At 37.3% G+C, this 19,266-nt stretch overlaps 1 protein-coding gene across 5 annotated transcripts in view; it reads left to right on the forward strand.

The window, feature by feature from the left end:
- THOC1 (THO complex subunit 1) overlaps window positions 1–18,292 on the forward strand; it is a 50,339-nt gene extending 32,047 nt beyond the window's left edge. For 3 of the 5 annotated variants that reach the window (XM_009433771.5, XM_054672011.2, XM_016933418.4), the window contains 10 exons: window positions 6,340–6,440; window positions 7,935–8,001; window positions 8,199–8,249; window positions 8,344–8,414; window positions 9,108–9,224; window positions 9,794–9,859; window positions 13,834–13,917; window positions 16,173–16,320; window positions 17,302–17,377; window positions 17,892–18,292. In XM_009433771.5, the coding sequence (XP_009432046.1) occupies window positions 6,340–6,440; window positions 7,935–8,001; window positions 8,199–8,249; window positions 8,344–8,414; window positions 9,108–9,224; window positions 9,794–9,859; window positions 13,834–13,917; window positions 16,173–16,320; window positions 17,302–17,377; window positions 17,892–18,187 (1,077 nt within the window). In that variant the 3' untranslated portion in view covers window positions 18,188–18,292. The remainder of the gene's footprint in view (window positions 1–6,339; window positions 6,441–7,934; window positions 8,002–8,198; window positions 8,250–8,343; window positions 8,415–9,107; window positions 9,225–9,793; window positions 9,860–13,833; window positions 13,918–16,172; window positions 16,321–17,301; window positions 17,378–17,891) is intronic. The other 2 variants (XM_512049.9, XM_063796018.1) reach the window with 1 other exon arrangement.
- The last annotated feature ends 974 nt before the right edge of the window (window positions 18,293–19,266 follow it).

Below are 19,266 nucleotides of genomic sequence, written 5' to 3' on the forward strand. Positions count from 1 at the left end.
ACAGTCAATTCTAGGTTAATCAATTCCAGGTTAATTGAAAGTATGAATGAGAAAAGCAAGACTTTTAAACATTTAGAAGAAAACATGAAATATGTAAATTTGGAGTAGGGAGAGATTTCTTGAGCTACAAAAAGCACAAATTGTGAGGGAAAAATATCAATTTAGTATTTAAGATTTAATATTAAGATGTAAAAGTCTTGAATAGCAAAAGATACCATAGGCAAAGTAAAAAGACAAGGCACAGACTGGGAGAAGATTATTTGTCACCTACATAACCAGGAAAAATTAGTATTCAAAATATTCCATTGATAAAAGACAACCAAATGGAAAACTGAAAAGATGATAAGAAAAAGTAATTTAAAGATGTAGAAAACTGAATAGTGAATGAGCTTATAAAAGTTGCTAAGAATCTCTAGTGCAGATAAAATATGAGATAACCATTTCACACTTAGCAAACTGGCCAAAATTGAAAAGCCTAACAATACTAGTATTGGCAGAGATGTGGGAAAATGAGAACTTTTATACACTGTTGAAATATAAATTGAATCAACCACTTTGCAGAATACTTTTGTAAAAACTAGTGAAGTTAAAATTTGTTCCTAAATATGGCCCCCTACACAGGACCCACATACACAAGGAAATCTCTGAGAAGATTCACTGTACCATTGTTTGTAAATGATGTATTTGTAAATGAAAGTTTAGAAACAGTGTCAATGTTCACAAGCAGAAGACTGGGTGATAATTTTATGTGACAGTTCTATAAAGCACTGAAAATGGATTAATTATAGCAGGGGTTGGCAAATCTGGCCTATCATCTATTTTTGTAGATAATTTTTATTGGGCCAGGTGTAGTGGCTGTAATCCCAGCACTTTGGGAGGCCAAGACAGGAGGATTGCTTGAAACCAGGAGTTTGAGACCAGCCTGAGCAACAAAGTGATACCCCCATCTCTACAAAAAAATTTTAAAATGAGCTGAGTGTGGTGGCATATGCCTGTAGTCCCAGCTACAGGGGAGGCTGAGGCAGGAGAATCACTTGAGCTCAGGAGGTCAAGGCTGCAGTGAGCCATATTCATGCTCCTGCATTCCAGCCTGGGTGACAGAGTCAGATCCTATCTCAGAAAACAATAAATAAGAATAATAATTTTTATTGGAACACAGCCACCCTCATTCATTTAGATTGTCTCTGACTGCTTTTGCTCTGTAACAGCAGAGATAAGTAGTTGTGACAGAGATATATAGTCCATAAAGCCTAAAATAGTTTCTGGCTGGTCCTTAAAAGATTTGCCAATCCCTGAACTAGAGCAACATGTATTAAGATGGGTAAATTTCAAACATAGTGTTGTATGAAAATAGCAAATTGCAGAATAGCACATACTGTGTAGAGTTTGAAACAGTGCAAAGTACATCCATATATTATTTATAGATGTTTACATATGTAGTAATATAAAATGTGTATAAAAATCCTAACCGTGAAATACATGGTAGTGGTTACCATAGTAGAGGGAGGGAGGGAAATAGGAGTGGGGAGGTTATAGAGGGAGCTTCAACAGTGTCTATGATATTCTGTTTCTTTAACAGATATGTAACAAGTAAAAATGTTAGGATTTTATATGTAGCTGGGTAGTGGGTACATGAATGTTGTATTACTTAACTATACCTTTTTGAACATTTAAAATATTTCATAATTTAAAAATTGGATAATTTGATCTCAGCTGATGTGTTATGACAGTTGGTAAGATTTTAATGAGAATGTTCTGAATATTTTGTTTTCTAGCATGTTTTTTATGTATTTTGTGTTAAATTGATAGAAATGGAAGATTTCATACACTTTAATCTTACCCAGGAATATTATTTATATGTAAAATTGATTGACAGAAAGGCATGTAAGGATGACTAAAATGAAAAGCATGAGCCTTTTTAGGTTTAGAATATCAGGAAAACTGAGGCCTGAGCTAAGATGTGCCATAAAAGCTAAGGACAGTAGCCTAGTCCAGTGATGTATGCCTGAAATTCCAGCTATTTAGGAGACCGGGGCGGGAGGATCACTTGGGCCTAGGAGTTCAAGTTCAGCCTGGGCAACATAGCGAGACCCTTCTGTACTAAATACATACATACATACAGCTAAGGATAATAAAAGCCCTTTGCTCAAGATACAAAGACATTTACAAAGAAACATTTGGGCCAGGCATGATGGCCTACACCTGTAATCCCAGCACTTTGTAAGGCTGAGGCTGAAGGATTGCTTGAAGTTCAAAACAGCCTGGAGTTCAAAACAGCCTGGGCAACAAAGTGAGACTCTGTCTCTACAAAAAATTTAAAAGAAAAAAATTAGCTGGGCATTGTGGCGTATGCCGGTGGTCCTAGCTACTCAGGAGGCTGAGGCGAGAGAATTGGTTGAGCCCCTGAGTTCAAGGCTGCAGTGAGCTATGATGGTGCCATTGCACTCCAGCCTGAGAAGCAGAGTGAGACCCTGTTGCTAAAAATAATAATAATGAAATGTTTGACCCATGACATAGTGTAAATGATATAATTTTTTAAATAACCAAAGAAAAATGGAACTAGATAGTAGATATTATGAAAGAAAGGGTACAATTGAGTGTATTAGTTTTACTCTCAGCTGTGTCGCTAACTAGCTGTGTAATCTTGCCTAGGTAGTTTTAACTTTTCTGGACCTAGTTTCCTTAAGTATAATGTGAAGCAGTTAGCTTGAATCACATTAGGTCCTTTCCACCCCTGATTCAGTGTTTTGTTGACTCCTATTTTCAATCCATTGTTTCTATCAAGGAAAATCTTTCAACATAAAAAAATAAAATGAACAGCTAGTAAGCATCACCTAGCCACTTTGGTTCGTCTCTTTAAGCTAGGGGTTCACATCTCTACTCCAGATGTATTGAACTGTGTACTTTGGTCCTTCAAATAGGCCAGTCTCTTATTTGGCTCCCCCTCTTGGACCACCGTCCCCCAACCCCCACTCTCCACCTTTAGGTTTGTTCCTTGCTGAGAGTTTAGATGCTGCTTTCTCCAGGAAGCCTTCCTAGAGTTGCTTGGGCAAATGGATGTTGGAGCCTCTCATTGAATTAGCCAACACTGGAGAACAGCTTTTGTGGAGGAAATTGATGTTTTACTTTGTTCATGAAATCTGATCAAGTGTCAGTTGAACATTCAAGTAGAGATGTGTAATAGGTTGTCTAGTATACAAATCTGGAGATTAGGAACAAGATCTAGGTTGAGATTATAGTTGTAGGAGTTACCAGTTTATAAATGGTAATTCAAACTGTAGAGTATATGAAATGAGCTAAAGGGGAGAGTGTAGATTCAGAAGAGAAGAAAATACTGAAATCCTGAAGAAAACCCATGTTTAAGGGAGAATGAAGGGACAAGAGGAGAAGATTGAAGAGTAACCTGTGAGATTAGAGAAAAACTAGAAAAGCATGCACTCATGGAAGCCAAGCATATCAAATAGGATGAGGACAGTAAAGAGTGTTCACAGGATTTAACAACAAATAAGTCATTGGTGATCTTGACAAAACACTTTCTTCCCCTGCCCCAAGACGAAGTCTTGCTCTGTTGCCCAGGCTGGAGTGCAGTGGCATGGTCTGGACTCAATGCAACCTCCGCCTCCCAGGTTTAAGCTATTCTCCTGCCTCAGCCTCCAGAGTAGCTGGAATTACAGGGCATGCACCACCACGCCCCGCTAATTTTTTTTTTTTTTTAAATAGAGACGGGGTTTCACCATGTTGGCCAGGCTGGTCTCAAACTCCTGATCTTGTGATCCGCCCGCCTCAGCCTCCCAAAGTGCTGGGATTACAGGCGTGAACCACCACACCCAGCCGACAAAAACACTTTCAATGGATTAGTGGATGAGGCGGTCAGATGATAGCAGGTTGAGGAGCTGGTTGGCAACAGTGCCTACAGTCAATTATTTTAAGAAGCTTTGCTGTTAAAGGGTGAGGTGAGAATGTGGGAGATTTTTGAGGGAGCTTATTTAATGCTTATGGAAAGGAGCTTGGAAAGAAGAGGTTGTAGATACAGAAACCAGGGCAGTTAGTTGATGGAACTCAATTGTTAGGGATATTGGGATTCCAGATGGAAGGTAATCCAGATGGAATACCTTTAGCCGTGAAGGAGTTGTGACAGAAGGAAATGAAGTAAACAAAGGTGTAGGTGCAGCTGATTTGTCATTTTGGGGGCCAAGAAATGAAATGCTTTCCAATTTAATTTTTCTCCTCATTGATGGCAAAAGTAGTTATCTACTGAAAGTGAGAAGGGGTGGTAAAATAGTATTTTTGCTAAGTGGAAAAGGTTTAAAATCATTACTGTGAAGAATAGGAGAGAGAATGGCCTTGAAGAATAAAGAAAGATTGCTGATTAAAAACAGATGTTTAAGGTGGCGACAACATACCAGTGGTGTCTTCTGCATAGCTGTGTAATTTGGTATATTCACTCAGGCACCTCACTTTCAGCTGAGATTGGAAGCCTGAGGGTTGGTATAGGGAAGGTGACTAACAGTTGGTTTATTCAAGGTTGCTGTTTGCTCACTAGACATGACAAAAGAAATATGGGACAAGTGTGTTGAGGAAGTTGGCAAGAAAATGGCCGAAGAGATTAACCATGAAGTCTAGACCAAGAGTTGGCAGACTATAGCCTACAGGCCAAATCTGGCCCACCACCTGTGTTGGTTGTTTTTGGTGATTTTGGTTTTTTTTTCCCCCTTACATTTTAGATGTTTAAATACCTACATAATATCCATAATATGTCTCTTAGCCCACATAACCTATTAATAAAAATACTTACTATTTGACACTTCAGGAAAAAGTTTGCTGACCCCTTATCTAGACTAAAATAGGATTATAATAAAATGGGATGGGACTAACAGGCAGAGAATAGACGGGTCAAGGGCCTTAAAGTCTCGGTAAGATCCAAATATTAGGTATATTGGAAGCAACTGAGCGAGAGACCTGGGAAGGATAGAGGTTATGGTGAGATAGGATTGTGAGTTGAAGACTTCAGATCTGGGGCAGCTGTGAGTGACCCCAGGTCTAGCTGTGGCCACAGTAATGGGTAGCTGGAGCAGAGATGGGCCTGTCCTTGGAGTTAAGGGCAAGGAACTAACAGCCTGAGTGGAGACAGTCAAGTTGCCCAGGGGCTGGAGGAAGGGAAGGCTGATGGCCGGCCATTCACATTTCCAATTTGGGATAGGAGAGTTAATATAAATAACAGTCAAATATATTCAGTCCTTAAACGTGAGGGAAACCTGACTGGAAGGCTGATCATTAATTTTTTTTTTTAAGACCTGGAGTCGCAGTGTGGAAGGGGTTGCTAGTGAATAGGAAGGCTTGTGCGTGTTAGGTGGCATTCGTAAATGGTACCAACCACGTAAAGCAGAGCCACCAGCACTTGGGACATTGAACCAAAACCAATCTTCGACGCTTCCAGCTGCCTTACTGGTGATTCATTTAGAAGAACGTGGCTTTCCTTTGTTACTGTAGTTTTTGAAGGCAGAACGAGCATGAGTTTGTGGATACAGACTTCAGCCTTCCTTCAGTGTTCCATGCACATAATCAGAATGACCTTCCTTCATCACCGCAGGTTATTCTTAACAGCTGGATGGCAGGGTGGTTGAAGAAGAACTTCCTCATAAGTGACCTTCAAGTCCTTTCTAATCCAGATTGTGTGATAATACAAGTATGATGTAATTCTCACTAAAAGCTAAAAAAACAAAGCCCATCTAATCAGAGATGATCTTCACCTCTAATTTCTTGTTTATTGTCAAGTAATACCTCTGTTGCAGGCACTTTATAGGGCTACAAAAATGAGTGGTCCCCGTTGATATTGTGCTGTTATCCATATCTTCTTTAGCCATTATTTCTTCATATGTGAGAAAGTAGTAGCCTCAGTTTTACTTTTAATTTTTTTTTTTTTTTTAAATTTAGAGTCTTGCTATGTTGCTCAGACTGATCTCGAACTCCTGAGCTCAAGTGATCCTCCTTCTCAGCTTCCTGAGTAGCTGGGACTATAATAGGCTTTGTGCCACCATGCCCAGCTTACTTTTTTCTATTTCTGCTTTATTTTATCCTCATGTCTGGACCACAGATAGAGCATTGTTATCCACCAGCAAGAATGTGTCATGGCATAAAACAGTCAAGAAATCTAAGTGAAACCTTGACTGGGCTGTCTTTGGGCTTGTGCGGTAATGCCTCACATGCAGTGAACTCTGAACAAATGGCTTTTGAATTGAATTGGAATCTTCCATTTCTATATTAGCACATTTTGTACCTTTAGGAAAAACTTGATTTTAATGTGTTGTTTTCGTATGTGTTTGCTTGTTTCTTGAGTAGCTGATGGATTTACAACTGAGTGACAGTAACTTTCGTCGACACATCCTGTTGCAGTATCTCATTTTATTCCAATATCTCAAGGGGCAGGTCAAATTCAAAAGGTAAGATAATATGGGTAGTAAACAATTTGTAAACAGTAGCCAAGAAAAAAAAGGACTTGCTTATGATTTTTCTTATGTATGTGTCCATTTCATGTTAAGGCTGTATCCCTAAAACACATGTATTGCAGCTGATACATTGAAGGCTTTTAATATATTATATATAATATATTATATATATTATATAATATATATTATATGTATAATATATTAAATATATATTATATATTAAATATTATATAATATATTATATATTAGGATATTTAAGGAAAAGATGTTAAATATATCTGTCAGTGTGAGTTTTTCCTGCCCAACTCCAGGGCTTGCCAGGAATTGTCGTCTTTATTGGCAGGTGGAGGTCTCTGCTCCAAAATTCCGTCATTCCCTTCTCACCTCCCTCAGACCTCCTCCAAAGCCGATTTGCAGACTAAGCCAGTAATACATATCTCACAAGGTGTGGAGCTCTGTAGGACATTCAAGCTAAAAGATGCAAAGAAAATTTTTAAGCAAAAGGGAGTTCATTTATTTGGGGTTTCACAAAACCTCATTAGGCTCTCTACTGTCTATCTAAATACTTCCATCCATTTCCTCCTATCCTGTCCATAACTGAAGGTGGAGCCCACTGTTACTTAACGGTATTTGTGTTAAGGACACTGAGCAATGCCGTATTAGTTGTATAATGACTTCACTACCTGCTGGGTTTGAATCCCAGGCTCGTCATTTGCTGGCTGCAGTGCAGCTCTTTCAGACTTGTAATTTTAAGGTAGTAGCACATGGTAAACACTCAAAAAATGTTATTTCTTATCCTTCTATCTATTTTGGAGGTTTGGTATAACAGCATAGTAGGAAGATGAGGGACTTTGAAGTGAGACGTGGGTTTGAATTAAAGCTTTATGGCCTTGGGCAAATCAGTGAGACACGGTAGTCTCTGTTTAATATGTACATGTACTTGTTCTGAGAATTCAATGAATAATGTATGTAAAGTGTTCAGATCCTAGCCATCAATATTTATTGGATGTCTTTAAATCACCTAGTGCATTATGGGAGCTCAGTTAGTGGCAGCTATTAACAATTTGGGTTTGCCTGTTGCCTTTTCTAGGGTTTGGGTGTTTTATTCGTTGTATTTTGAATGAATCTTAATGTAGCATGCCATACTGAATGTGCATCATGTATACACATATCTTAATATCAAATCAGAAGTTTTCGTTTCACACTCAGCTTATTTTAGGAAACATATATTGCTCTGTTCATAGTGAATCTGATTAATTGAATGTTTTATTCCCTGCATATGCTTTTATGTCTTCAGTACCAACCCTCTTGAGGAAGAAGTGCAAGAATTTTCTCTTATAATCCTCTCATTTGTGATTATTCTTGTCTTGGTAATTTTTGACACTATCCACAGTATAGTTACATGTTACATGCCTTGTGTTTTTTAAACCTTAAAGTTGCATATGCATTGCTGTAACTCAAGCATGCTTTCATTGCTTTGTTCCCTAGTTCAAACTATGTTTTAACTGATGAGCAATCACTTTGGATTGAAGATACTACAAAATCAGTTTATCAAGTAAGTTCAACACGCAACAAACCCATGATTGAAAAAATGGAAATATAGGATTTTCTTTGTTTCAGCCCCAAATAGGAAAATAAGGATAAAGTTAAGCTCAGGTACAAGACCACAAACACTCCTTGGTTCTCTGCCTACAAACCACTCCTATGATGCAGAAAGTTGTTGAAAGCTTAGTATATTCTTTCTAATCACAGCTACTATCTGAAAACCCCCCCGATGGAGAAAGATTTTCAAAGATGGTAGAGGTATGTGTTTTTTATGCTTACATCCTCTTCTTAGCACGAAATAGAACTTCAGAGGATTCCATTAACCTAAATGTAATCGCTTTGTTTTTCCCAGCATATATTAAACACTGAAGAAAACTGGAACTCGTGGAAAAATGAAGGTTGCCCAAGTTTTGTGAAAGAAAGGTAAATACATACTCATCACAAGAACGACGAGAAAGGCTTTTGAAAATATGCTCCGATATGATTATAGCATGTAAAAATACGTGTATATATTTCACATAAAAAATGTAAGTTGAACTTTGTAAGAGTACAACCACTTTGATTTACCTCTGTATTTTTTAACCCTCATAAATTTCTTGTCATTAAATTCCTGGAACAACTTATTATTGAGAAGAATACTATATATCTACTCCGTGTAATTTGCCATATAATGTGGCATTTTTATCTTATATCTGATAATTGTTCTATCATAATATGAAGTTTTCATTTTTTTTTTTTGAGAGGGAGTCTCACTCTGTCACCCAGGCTGGAGTGCAGTGGCGTGATCTCGGCTCACCACAGCCTTCGCCTCTTGGGTTCAAGCGATTCTCATGCCTCAGCCTCCTGAGTTGCTGGGATTACAGGCGCCTACCACCATGCCTGGCTAATTTTTGTATTTTTAGTACAGACAGGGTTTCACCATGTTGACCAGGCTGGTCTCGAACTCCTGACCTCAGGTGATCCACCTACCTCAGCCTCCCAAAGTGCTGGGATTACAGGCATGGGCCACCATGCCCAGCCAGTTTTCATATTTTTTAAGAGGAAAACAATAACTAAATTTTCTTTTACGTTAAACATTCTTCTATTTCTGTTATCCATTTGTAATTCAAAAAATAGTGTATGTTTTGTTCACCACAGAACATCAGATACCAAACCTACGAGAATAATTCGGAAGAGAACAGCACCCGAGGACTTCCTAGGGAAAGGACCCAGCAAAAAAATTCTGATGGGAAAGTAGGTCAACTTGTCTTCATGTGGGATGTTCTTAGTTATTTTTATATTTTGAAGATGTTACTTTAAGAACTCTCCATCCAAAATATAGTATGAGATTGTGTTTGGTACACACATAGATAGCCAAAGCAAACCGCACTCTCTATACTGCCCATTGTTTGGGTTCATGCACCAGATAAACCTTCATTTTGTCTCCAGCTTCCAAAATCTGTGTCTCTAGGCTGTGCCATTTTTTCCGTTTCAGACAGTAGAATTGTTTAGATTCCAGTTGTTGCAAGGTACCATAATCCTTGAGTTCTCTTACCTTCCAGTTAACTATCCATTGCTTTATATTGTGCTGGAATATTTTTAGAAAAAACTAAAGATTATATCATTATCATTAGTCATGATTAATGATTATATGAGAATAATTTTAGGTATTTTAAATACCAAAAATTATTGAGAAAAGTAAAACTCATACTATCAACATCCCTAAATCCACTGTTTACATTGTATTGTTTTTCTGTTCAGTTTCAAGGCACATGAGGATGGTGTCCATAAAAAATGTATTTATTTCTGTGTCTATTTTGTAGTGAGGAGTTAACAAGGCTTTGGAATCTTTGTCCTGATAATATGGAAGCCTGTAAATCAGAGACAAGGCAAGTTGAACATTTTTCAAATTGAAGTGTTGCTTTTGTCAAGTGTTGAGTAGAATGGAGCCTTTTCTCAGCTATGATCAGAGCTCAAATGAAATTTAAAAGTTTATTGTGGTTGACTTTTGGCACAGCAGAGTATAACTTCCCACCATAAAACTCCTCGAAGTGCTGATAAAATAATTTTAGAAATCACAAAAAAATAAAGATTCACAAAAGGAATCAAAACTACAAACAGAAGAGTAAGCCTATGAACTGATACGGTTCTAGGGCAGCAGTACTAATGATTGCCAGCTTTGACAACCAGGGAACTTGGGTTTTAATAGTCACAAAAGTTCATTGAACTTGCAAAATGGGCAAGTTTAATAGCAGTCTAGACATAGGTAAAGTAAGAATTAATGGGTTAATTAATGATTAAGAAATCACCCAGAAAGCAATACAGAAGGAGCAGAGTTAGAAACGATGACTTAATGATAGTTGAGGAGGTCCAGCAAACATCTGATGGCAGAAAGAAATAATAGAGAATGGGAAAGAGGCAATAATTGAGTTAATTATTAAGAATAGGCATGAATTCATAGGTTCAAGAAGTATAATACTTAAGGAGGATAAACCAAATAAATCCATATCTCTGTACATGATAATAAAGTCACCAGAGAGAAAAAACAGACAACCTAAAAAGGAGCAAAGTTAAACTAACAGTTGACTTCAAGAACAACAAAAGAAATCAGAAGACAGTGGGATGAGTGCTTGAAAATGTCTTTCACATTCTCTATTATTTCTTTCTGCCATTAGATGTTTGCTGGACCTCCTCAACTATCATTAACTCATAGTTTCCAACTCTTGCTCCTTCTGTATTGCTTTCTGGGTGATTTCTTAATCATTAATCCAGTAATTCTTACTTTCCCTATGTCTAAACTGCTGTTAAACCTGCTCATTTTGTAAATTCAATGACTATATTTTCTCATTTCTAGAAGTATTACTTGCTTTTTCAACATTTCAACTAAAAAATTCTGTAACAAGTTAAACAGTTGTGGTTGAGTGATTGACTAAAACTATGAGAAATTATCAACAGTCCCCAGTAAAAAAGCTGTCTTAAGGAAACTGAACCCAGAAAGGAGTAAATTGCAGAAAGGATTACTGTGTAGACACTTTGGTAAACATGAAGAAATCTGAATAAATCTTATCAAGAATTCACTGTTATAAAATAGTAATAATTACTATTTAGGGTTATTTTAAAAGGTAAACTTGATAAAAGTGACATGTAAGACAAGAAGGCGTGGTCAGAATTAAAGAATGTTATGGTTTAAGTCAAACATGCTTGTAAAGTATGTGAAAGAAATGGAATATGTAATTTTTAAATAAATTGAGGGGTAAAAGTAAATACAGAAAATTTAAGCAAGTAAATTAGAAGGTAGGAGAGGAGAAAAAAAGAACAGAAAACACAGCAGAAAGTACAAAACAGTATGGTTAAATTCAAATATAAATGGAAATGGACTTTCTGGCTCAAAGACAGAAATTGGTGTTATATTTTAAAGATCTATTGGCCAGGCGCGGTGGCTCATACCTGTAATCCCAGCACTTTGGGAGGCCAAGGCGGGCGGATCATGAGGTCAGGAGATAGAGACCATCCTGGCTAACACGGTGAAACCCCGTCTCTACTAAAAATACAAAAAATTAGCCGAGTGTGGTGGCAGGCGCCTGTAGTAGTCTCAGCTACTTGGGAGGCTGAGGCAGGAGAATGGCGTGAACCTAGGAGGCGGAGCTTGCAGTGAGTCGAGATTGCACCACTGCACTCCAGCCTGGGCAACAGAGCGAGACTCCGTCTCAAAAAAAAAAAAAAAAAAAAAAGATCCATCTATATGTTTATAAGAAATATACCTTAAAAATAAAGATATGGAAAGGTTGAAACTGAAAGAACTTTTAAAAGACGTAATTTTTAAAAGGCATAGAAAAGGCTTAAAAGCAGAAAGCAGTATTAAAAATAAAGGCAATCATTGCATAAAGATAAAAGGAAAAAATAGAAATATACACATTTTAAACTTTATTTTCTAAGAATGTGTTCTCAAAAATTTGACAAAATTAGAATGAGAAGTTGACCCAGGGTCAGTTTTCACCATCCACCACCCAGAAAACCTACCATCTAGTAGGATTTTGACAGACCTTTCTCAGAATTTAATAAATTTGGTGGAAAAAACTTAGTGTAATACATTTAGAATTTAACAAAAGAATTAACAGGCTTGGTCTTACAGAAACCACAAGTTTTTGTAAATTATATGTGAATAGCAAAAGCAAAAATACTTAAAACTCCTTTAAACACACTTCTAAATAACTCTTGAATCAAAGAAGTCATAATGGAAATTAGAAAATGTAGAGCTAAATAATAATGAACACACTACATGTTCAGACTTTGAGATCTAACTCAGTAGAACACAGAAGAGAAATGTATAACCTTAAGTGTTTACACTTTCAAAAAGAATGAAATCTAAAAACCAAGCTAATAAGAGTCTGACACTGAGAGTCATTCAGAAGAAAAGTAAACTCATAGAAGTAGAAAGTAAAATAAGATTAGAAATCGGTAAAATAGACAACAAACAATAGAGAAGATCAACAAAATCAAAAAGTTTTTTTTTTAAGACCAGGAAAAATAGATAAAATTCTAACATGATTGATTCCTGCCAAATCTATGAGAGTAAATCAACCCAGTAGAAAAATGGACAAACAAATAGTCAGATTCAGAAGTAGAAACCTTAATAAACCTCTGAAAAGATGGGGAACTTCACTAGTAACTGGAAGTACAGTTAAAAACTACAGCAAGCAGTTTCACAGCTAAGAGACTCAGTAATGTAAAAATACCCAGATTTTGTAAGAATTATGGATAAAAATAATTTGCCAGTGCTGCTGGTAGGAATCTGATGGCACAGTCACTCTATCTGAATGTTAAAGATGTCTGTGCCCCGCTAGTAGGTGTGTTGATGAGAACAGTGTTTTTAAAAACTAAGTTTGAGAATCATTGGTGGTTTGTAAAGTCAATTTAGTAATTTCAACTAGCATTTTTTAAAAGAAATAGGAAATATACTTTTGTGAAGCATTAGCTTTACTTATATATATCTGTACATATACTTGCATATATGTGTGTACTGGGTTGCAGTGTAAAATGAATTTCTTACTGTGGGTTGCAGTGGAAGTTTGAAGGCCCAGTGCCTAAAGAAATCAGTTCATCTACAAGGAGACAGGTGCAAGAATGTTCATTTAACATTGTCAGAGCAAAGAGTGGGAAGACAAATATCTCTGGGCAGGACATGGATAACTTGGGGCATGTTCGTAAAATGGAATATAGTATCTATAGCATTAGAAAACGAATGGATATTGGGATAGTTTTCTTAAGAGAGCCCATTTTCCTAGTTTTACTCTAGAAGATGTCTTCTGATCCTGAGACCTCATTTCTTTGCTTGACCCTGTATCAAAATTTTATTTCTAAAAACAAATTCAAGAAAGATGCATTTTAAAAATCAACCATGCTACCATGGTAACAATTTAAATAAGAGCTAAAGGTTAAACCCTTGAAATCGTATTATGGTCTGATTATTAGTTTTGGTTTAATTCTGGTTTAAAGAAAAAATAATTCATGGATAGGGACTTAATGTAAAAGTTTATTTGCTGGTAAAATTCAAATGCTATAAAATCCCCTGGCTGCCCTCTTTGAATAGCAACATATTTATATATTATAGTGTGTAATTAAAGTATATAATATTATATGTAGTAAATACTATGTAATATTTAGTATTAGACTATCCCCTTTATTTATTGTCCTTTTTGAATTTAGTTTTGAGGGTTTTACTTCCTTAAAAGTCTGGAGTTCCCAAGTAATCAAAACTGTAACTAAAAGTATGGGGCCATTAGAATCTTGTCTTGCCACCACTTTATGAGTATTTATTATTAAGAATATATGTCATCCTCACTAGTTATTTTATCCTGCTCAGGGAATACATGCCCACTTTGGAGGAATTCTTTGAAGAAGCCATTGAACAGGCAGACCCTGAAAATATGGTTGAAAATGAATATAAGTAAGTAATGTTTCTCATTAGCTCCTTTTAATTTTCTTCAATTTGTTTTTTCCTTAGGAATTGTGTGTATACTAGAAAGCCTATTAAGAGAGGCAGTAGATAGAGTAGTGCTTTTTTCTCTTAGGTGAGTTTATGTTCCAAGTTCTTGTTAGTGCACATCCTGATTTCAAGGATTATTCCTGTTAACTAAGCGTGACTGGGAATCACCCTTGTTTCAAAATATAAGAAAAAAAAAAAAACTCCCCCTGACCCCCATTTCTCTCCAACTATTAGTTATTTTCTCTCTACCCTTCAAAGCACAGTATCTCACAGCAGCTGTTAACCTATCCTGTTCCCCTTAATGTTTTCTTCTCTTGGCATCCATGAGAATCCAAATCCATGGTTCTTCTGTTTGCCCTTTGCCCTCGTTGCCCACTCCACCTCACATTCCATTTCAGCCTCCTCATCCTCCGCCTAACTCAAATTTTGGAGTAACATCAGGAATTGGTCTTAGCCTCTTTATCTAGAACCTTCTGGGTGACACCACAGTCTCATGGCTTTAAATAGGAATTGAAGAGTAGTGGTTTAAAGGCAAGAGGCCTCTGGTCAGAATGCATAGGTTCGATCCCCTCTACCACTTACCAGGCAACTAAGGCTAATTTAATACTTAAACCGCCATTTCCCTTTCCTCATCTGTTAAATAGTAACAGTACCCATTTCACAGGGTTATTCTGAGGATTAAATAAGACAGTGCACTTTCAACCCTACAGGGCATGTAGTTAGCACTCAGTATTTGTGACTAGTGTGACCCTGTGACCAGAGTTGTTAATTACTGTGACCTCTTAACTAATCTCTCTAGCTGTGGTCAGTGCTCCATGCATCAGCCAGTGATCTTTAAAATAATTGTCCAAGTCTAATCTGCTTAAAATCTCCCAGTGAGTGCCTATTCCAGACTCCTTCCCAGGACCTAAAAGACCTCCTTGGTCTGGCTCATACTCTCCTGTGTGGCCATGCCTCCCCTCTGCTTTAACCACAGCAGGCCTCTTGGTCCTGTCTTTCCCTTTCCTGTCAGGACCTTCACACTTTACTGTCTCACTTGCTTGAACCACTTCTTCCCCAAGGTTGCCGTGGCTTTAAGTCCCCCTGGCTGGGAAGCTCTTCCCCTCCCTGGTCTCCTCTTTTGCATTCTCGTGGTTTTTATTTCATGGCACTTACCACTATCCAAATGAGAAGGTGGCACTTACCACTTTCTCATTTCTCAAGTTTTCCTCATCCTTATGAAATTGTCTTATACCTTGTGTGTTTATCACTAGCAATGCCTGCCTTACTGTGCCTCAGGTACTCTCCACAGCTACTGAGTGCCTGGCTCAAAAGTGTTTGTCGATTGAAAGAATATTAATTTATCACTGTTACATAAGACTAGGTGGACTCATTCCTAAAGTGATAGTTCAAATTATTATCTCCAAAGAGGGTTTTGTGGAGAATAAGAAAAATGATGTGTATAATTGACAGTGAATTTTGAAAATGCCTAAAATAATCAAATTGTCTAAACAGAGATATGTCAGAGAGGAAGGCTCTTAACTGTTTAGGCAAAGCCTCACAGCAGGTGTTAACTTGGGAAGAGTCCCCAATGTCTATGGGTAGTTTTTGTTAAGTCTTCAGTGGTACCTGCACATCCTAAAGGTAACATATGCTCATTTATAAGAGGTGACCAAATAAACCAAATTGCTATTCTTAGGGGAGGGAGAGACTTCCAATCCAAAACTCTTAAATGGAATAAATTTGTGGTTTGGTTTCTTCTGCAGCATTGCATATTTCTGGAGCATTATCTTTAGAATTTCTCTGCAGTTTGTTTCTCACCTGATTGTATACCACCCTGATCATTGTTATACTTCATTAGGCAACAGTTCATGGATTCCAAATAGCTAGATGGATGATTCCTGTTGTATACATACTGCATCCAGCCAGTACTGCACACACTTGTTGACTTGTTAAAATTAAACAGAATGAACGGAAACTTTGAAAATGTGTTTGCTGCATATGAGCCTGCCTCTTCAGGCATTGTTGGTTCCTGTGATTAGTTACATGTGCATCTATTGGTTTGTTATTATCAGTGGACTACATACCGAAAAGTTCTTTAGGAATAAGATTCAAATACAAAGAATGGCACTTTGAGCCATTTACCTTAAATACAGAATTACACATGGCAGAACTGAGCAGAAGGGAATACAGAAATACAAAACTATAAATTACAAGCCTGACACCTCTTTTTATAGGGCTGTGAACAATTCAAATTATGGTTGGAGAGCCCTGAGACTATTAGCACGGAGAAGCCCTCACTTCTTCCAGCCAACCAACCAGCAGTTTAAAAGTTTACCAGAATATCTTGAAAATATGGTAATAAAGCTAGCCAAGGAATTACCGGTAAGTACCATAGATCAACTTTTCATACCCTTTAGTTGACATCTTCTTTAAAATTGCTGTCACTATGTGAGCAAAAAACTGACTTAATCATGTGAAAAACCAGTGATCCACAAGCTCCCATGTTTTAGAATGAGGGAAAAACACATTGGAATATACATTTACAGGAAATACATGAGTTGATAAAGAAGTAACTGATAATTTTCTGTACAGCATGTAATTTAAAGTTCAACAGGGCTGTGGGTGTGGTGGCTCACGCCTGTAATCCCAGCACTGTGGGAGGCCTAGGCGGGTGGATCACGAGGTCAGGAGATTGAGACCATCCTGGCCAATATGGTGAAACCCCGTCTCTACTAAAATATAAAAAATTAGCCAGGCGTGGTGGCACGTGCCTGTAGTCCCAGCTACTCAAGAGGCTGAGGCAAGGGAATTGCTTGAACCTGGGAGGCGGAGGTTGCAGTGAGCCGAGATCTCGCCATTGCACTCCAGCCTGGCAACAGAGCAAGACTCTGTCTCAAAAAATTAAAGTTCGTGATACTTAAGGTAAACTGTTATGCATCTATACACACAGACATGAATTTTTTCCTGTTTGCCAATGCATTATATTGTCTTTTATCAAAGATAAAAGATAAGAATCAGAAACTTTTAAGGACACTGTTGCTACTGGCTTCCTTGAGGCCGTCTTTACTAAATAAACCCTGGGTATTTGCAAATCCTGGAACTGTGCTTTTTACTGACTTCCTGCTTCCCAGATTGGGGGTGGGGAGTCTTTCCAACTCTGAGGTCTTCCCAAGTTCACTCCTTCTGCAGGTGAAGATAGTCCCACTTAGGATCCTTACCTGACACTGTCATTTAACGCTCTCAGGGGTGAGGTTCTGGCACCCTGTACTTGGAATCTCACAACCGTCCTTATCCAAACAAAATACCTGTTACCTTACTTCAGAGGCTGGCATTCTTTCAAACATTCTTCTTTCTCATTTTTAGCCTCCTTCTGAAGAAATAAAAACAGGTGAGGATGAAGATGAGGAAGATAATGATGCTTTACTGAAGGAAAATGAAAGTAAGAACTGAATTTTCTTGGTTATTTAACAAAATTGAAGAAGATTGGGGTTCTTTGTTGATAGGTACATTATTTAATTTGATCGACTTCTCAACTTCTCCCATTTTATCTCAACTGTTTCTGACTTATAGTGAGGAATTTAAAACATTGCTTAATAATAACTTTTAAAACACTACATTTTATGCAATAAAATTGGGAAGTAATGGTACTTTAAAAGGGAATGAAAATACATTTGAAGGCGACCCATAGCTCTGTTAATTATTGGTTATTGGAGGGGGAGCACCTCATTTCAGGGAAAGCCTACATAATTATAACATAGGTAACAGCTTTAGCTTTGATTATTGACCATGCTTATTAAGAGTGGTATTCAACTTATGGAGAATATAAAAAATAATTGTTTACTTTTAAAATAAAGTCTACTAAAGGTGGTTAATAAAACTTATTGGCCCCATAGCTTTCCATTTCTGTTGTATACTTAGAATTGCACATAATTTATATTTTCTTCATTTTCTAGGTCCTGATGTTCGGCGAGACAAACCTGTAACAGGAGAACAAATAGAGGTATTTGCCAACAAGCTGGGTGAACAATGGAAGATTCTGGCTCCCTACTTGGAAATGAAAGACTCAGAAATTAGGCAGATTGAGTGTGACAGTGAAGACATGAAGATGAGAGCTAAGCAGCTTCTGGTTGCCTGGCAAGATCAAGAGGGAGTTCATGCAACACCTGAGAATCTGATTAATGCACTGAATAAGTCTGGATTAAGTGACCTTGCAGAAAGTCTAACTAATGACAATGAGACAAATAGTTAGCTTCTTTTTTTTTCTTTTTATTAAAACTGTGATAGATTTTGTTACCAAGCAGCATTTGATAAGAGGTCCACTGGTTTTGGTAAACAATAAACATTTTTATAACAATTGTTGTACAGTCGACTGGTGCTCTGAGAACAATAGAACACATATTGGCTCAAACCAGAGTTTGGGGAGGTTGGGTTGAGATAATGACCTAAACGAAGTGACCTCAAGATCACAAAATATATTTTTGTTAAGTAGATATATTTATAATGAAGTTAAATAAGCACTATTTAGGGATATGTCGTTTCTTATACCAAATTAGTTTCCTGTGTGCTGTTTGTTAGTAGTTACAAAATTTATCCTGAAATCCCAGAATAACACTTTCTGAAACCATATGACTGCTCTGTTCTCACTTATTCGTGCTTTCAAGCAGAGGATCAACAAATGATGTTTTTTTCTGCCTGCCACGAGTCTTGATCATTAAAATTGTACTGGCACCCAGCTGTGCTCACTCATAACTAACTAACTAACTGTCTATGGCTCCAGCTGCACTATAACAGCAAAGCTAAGGAGCTGCAACACTTTATAGCCTGCAAAGCCTGAAATAATTTACTATCAATCATCTATCTAATCTATCTCATCCATTACAGAAAATGTTTGCCAACTTCTTTAAAAGAAATGAAGTCTAAAACCTCACTTTTCCTTCTGGCCTTACAAAAATTGCCTGACCTCTCAAGACTTTTAATCAATCACTTCAGGGATTCTTGTGACATTCAATTGAGATATATGTTAACACACCCTATACACAGCAAAGCACTAAGTAGTAGTAGCAGAAGACAGTACCACCAACTTTTCCTGTTCCCACATAAGCATTTCCCTTTAGGGCTCTAAGATGAGGTCATCATCGTTTTTAATCCTGAAGAAGGGCTACTGAGTGCAGATTATTCTGTAAACACTCACTCTTAGGCCTAACCTAGCTAGTCAGTCAAGCAGTAATCCAGCACAAGTCTAATGTTGAGATGATGATGGCCTTGGTGTGAGTGGCACAGCATATAAGGCACATTCAGGAATCAAGACTTTTTTTTTTTTTTGGCCTA

This window comes from Pan troglodytes, chromosome 17 (genome assembly GCF_028858775.2).
Source record: "Pan troglodytes isolate AG18354 chromosome 17, NHGRI_mPanTro3-v2.0_pri, whole genome shotgun sequence".
Lineage (NCBI taxonomy): Eukaryota > Metazoa > Chordata > Mammalia > Primates > Hominidae > Pan > Pan troglodytes.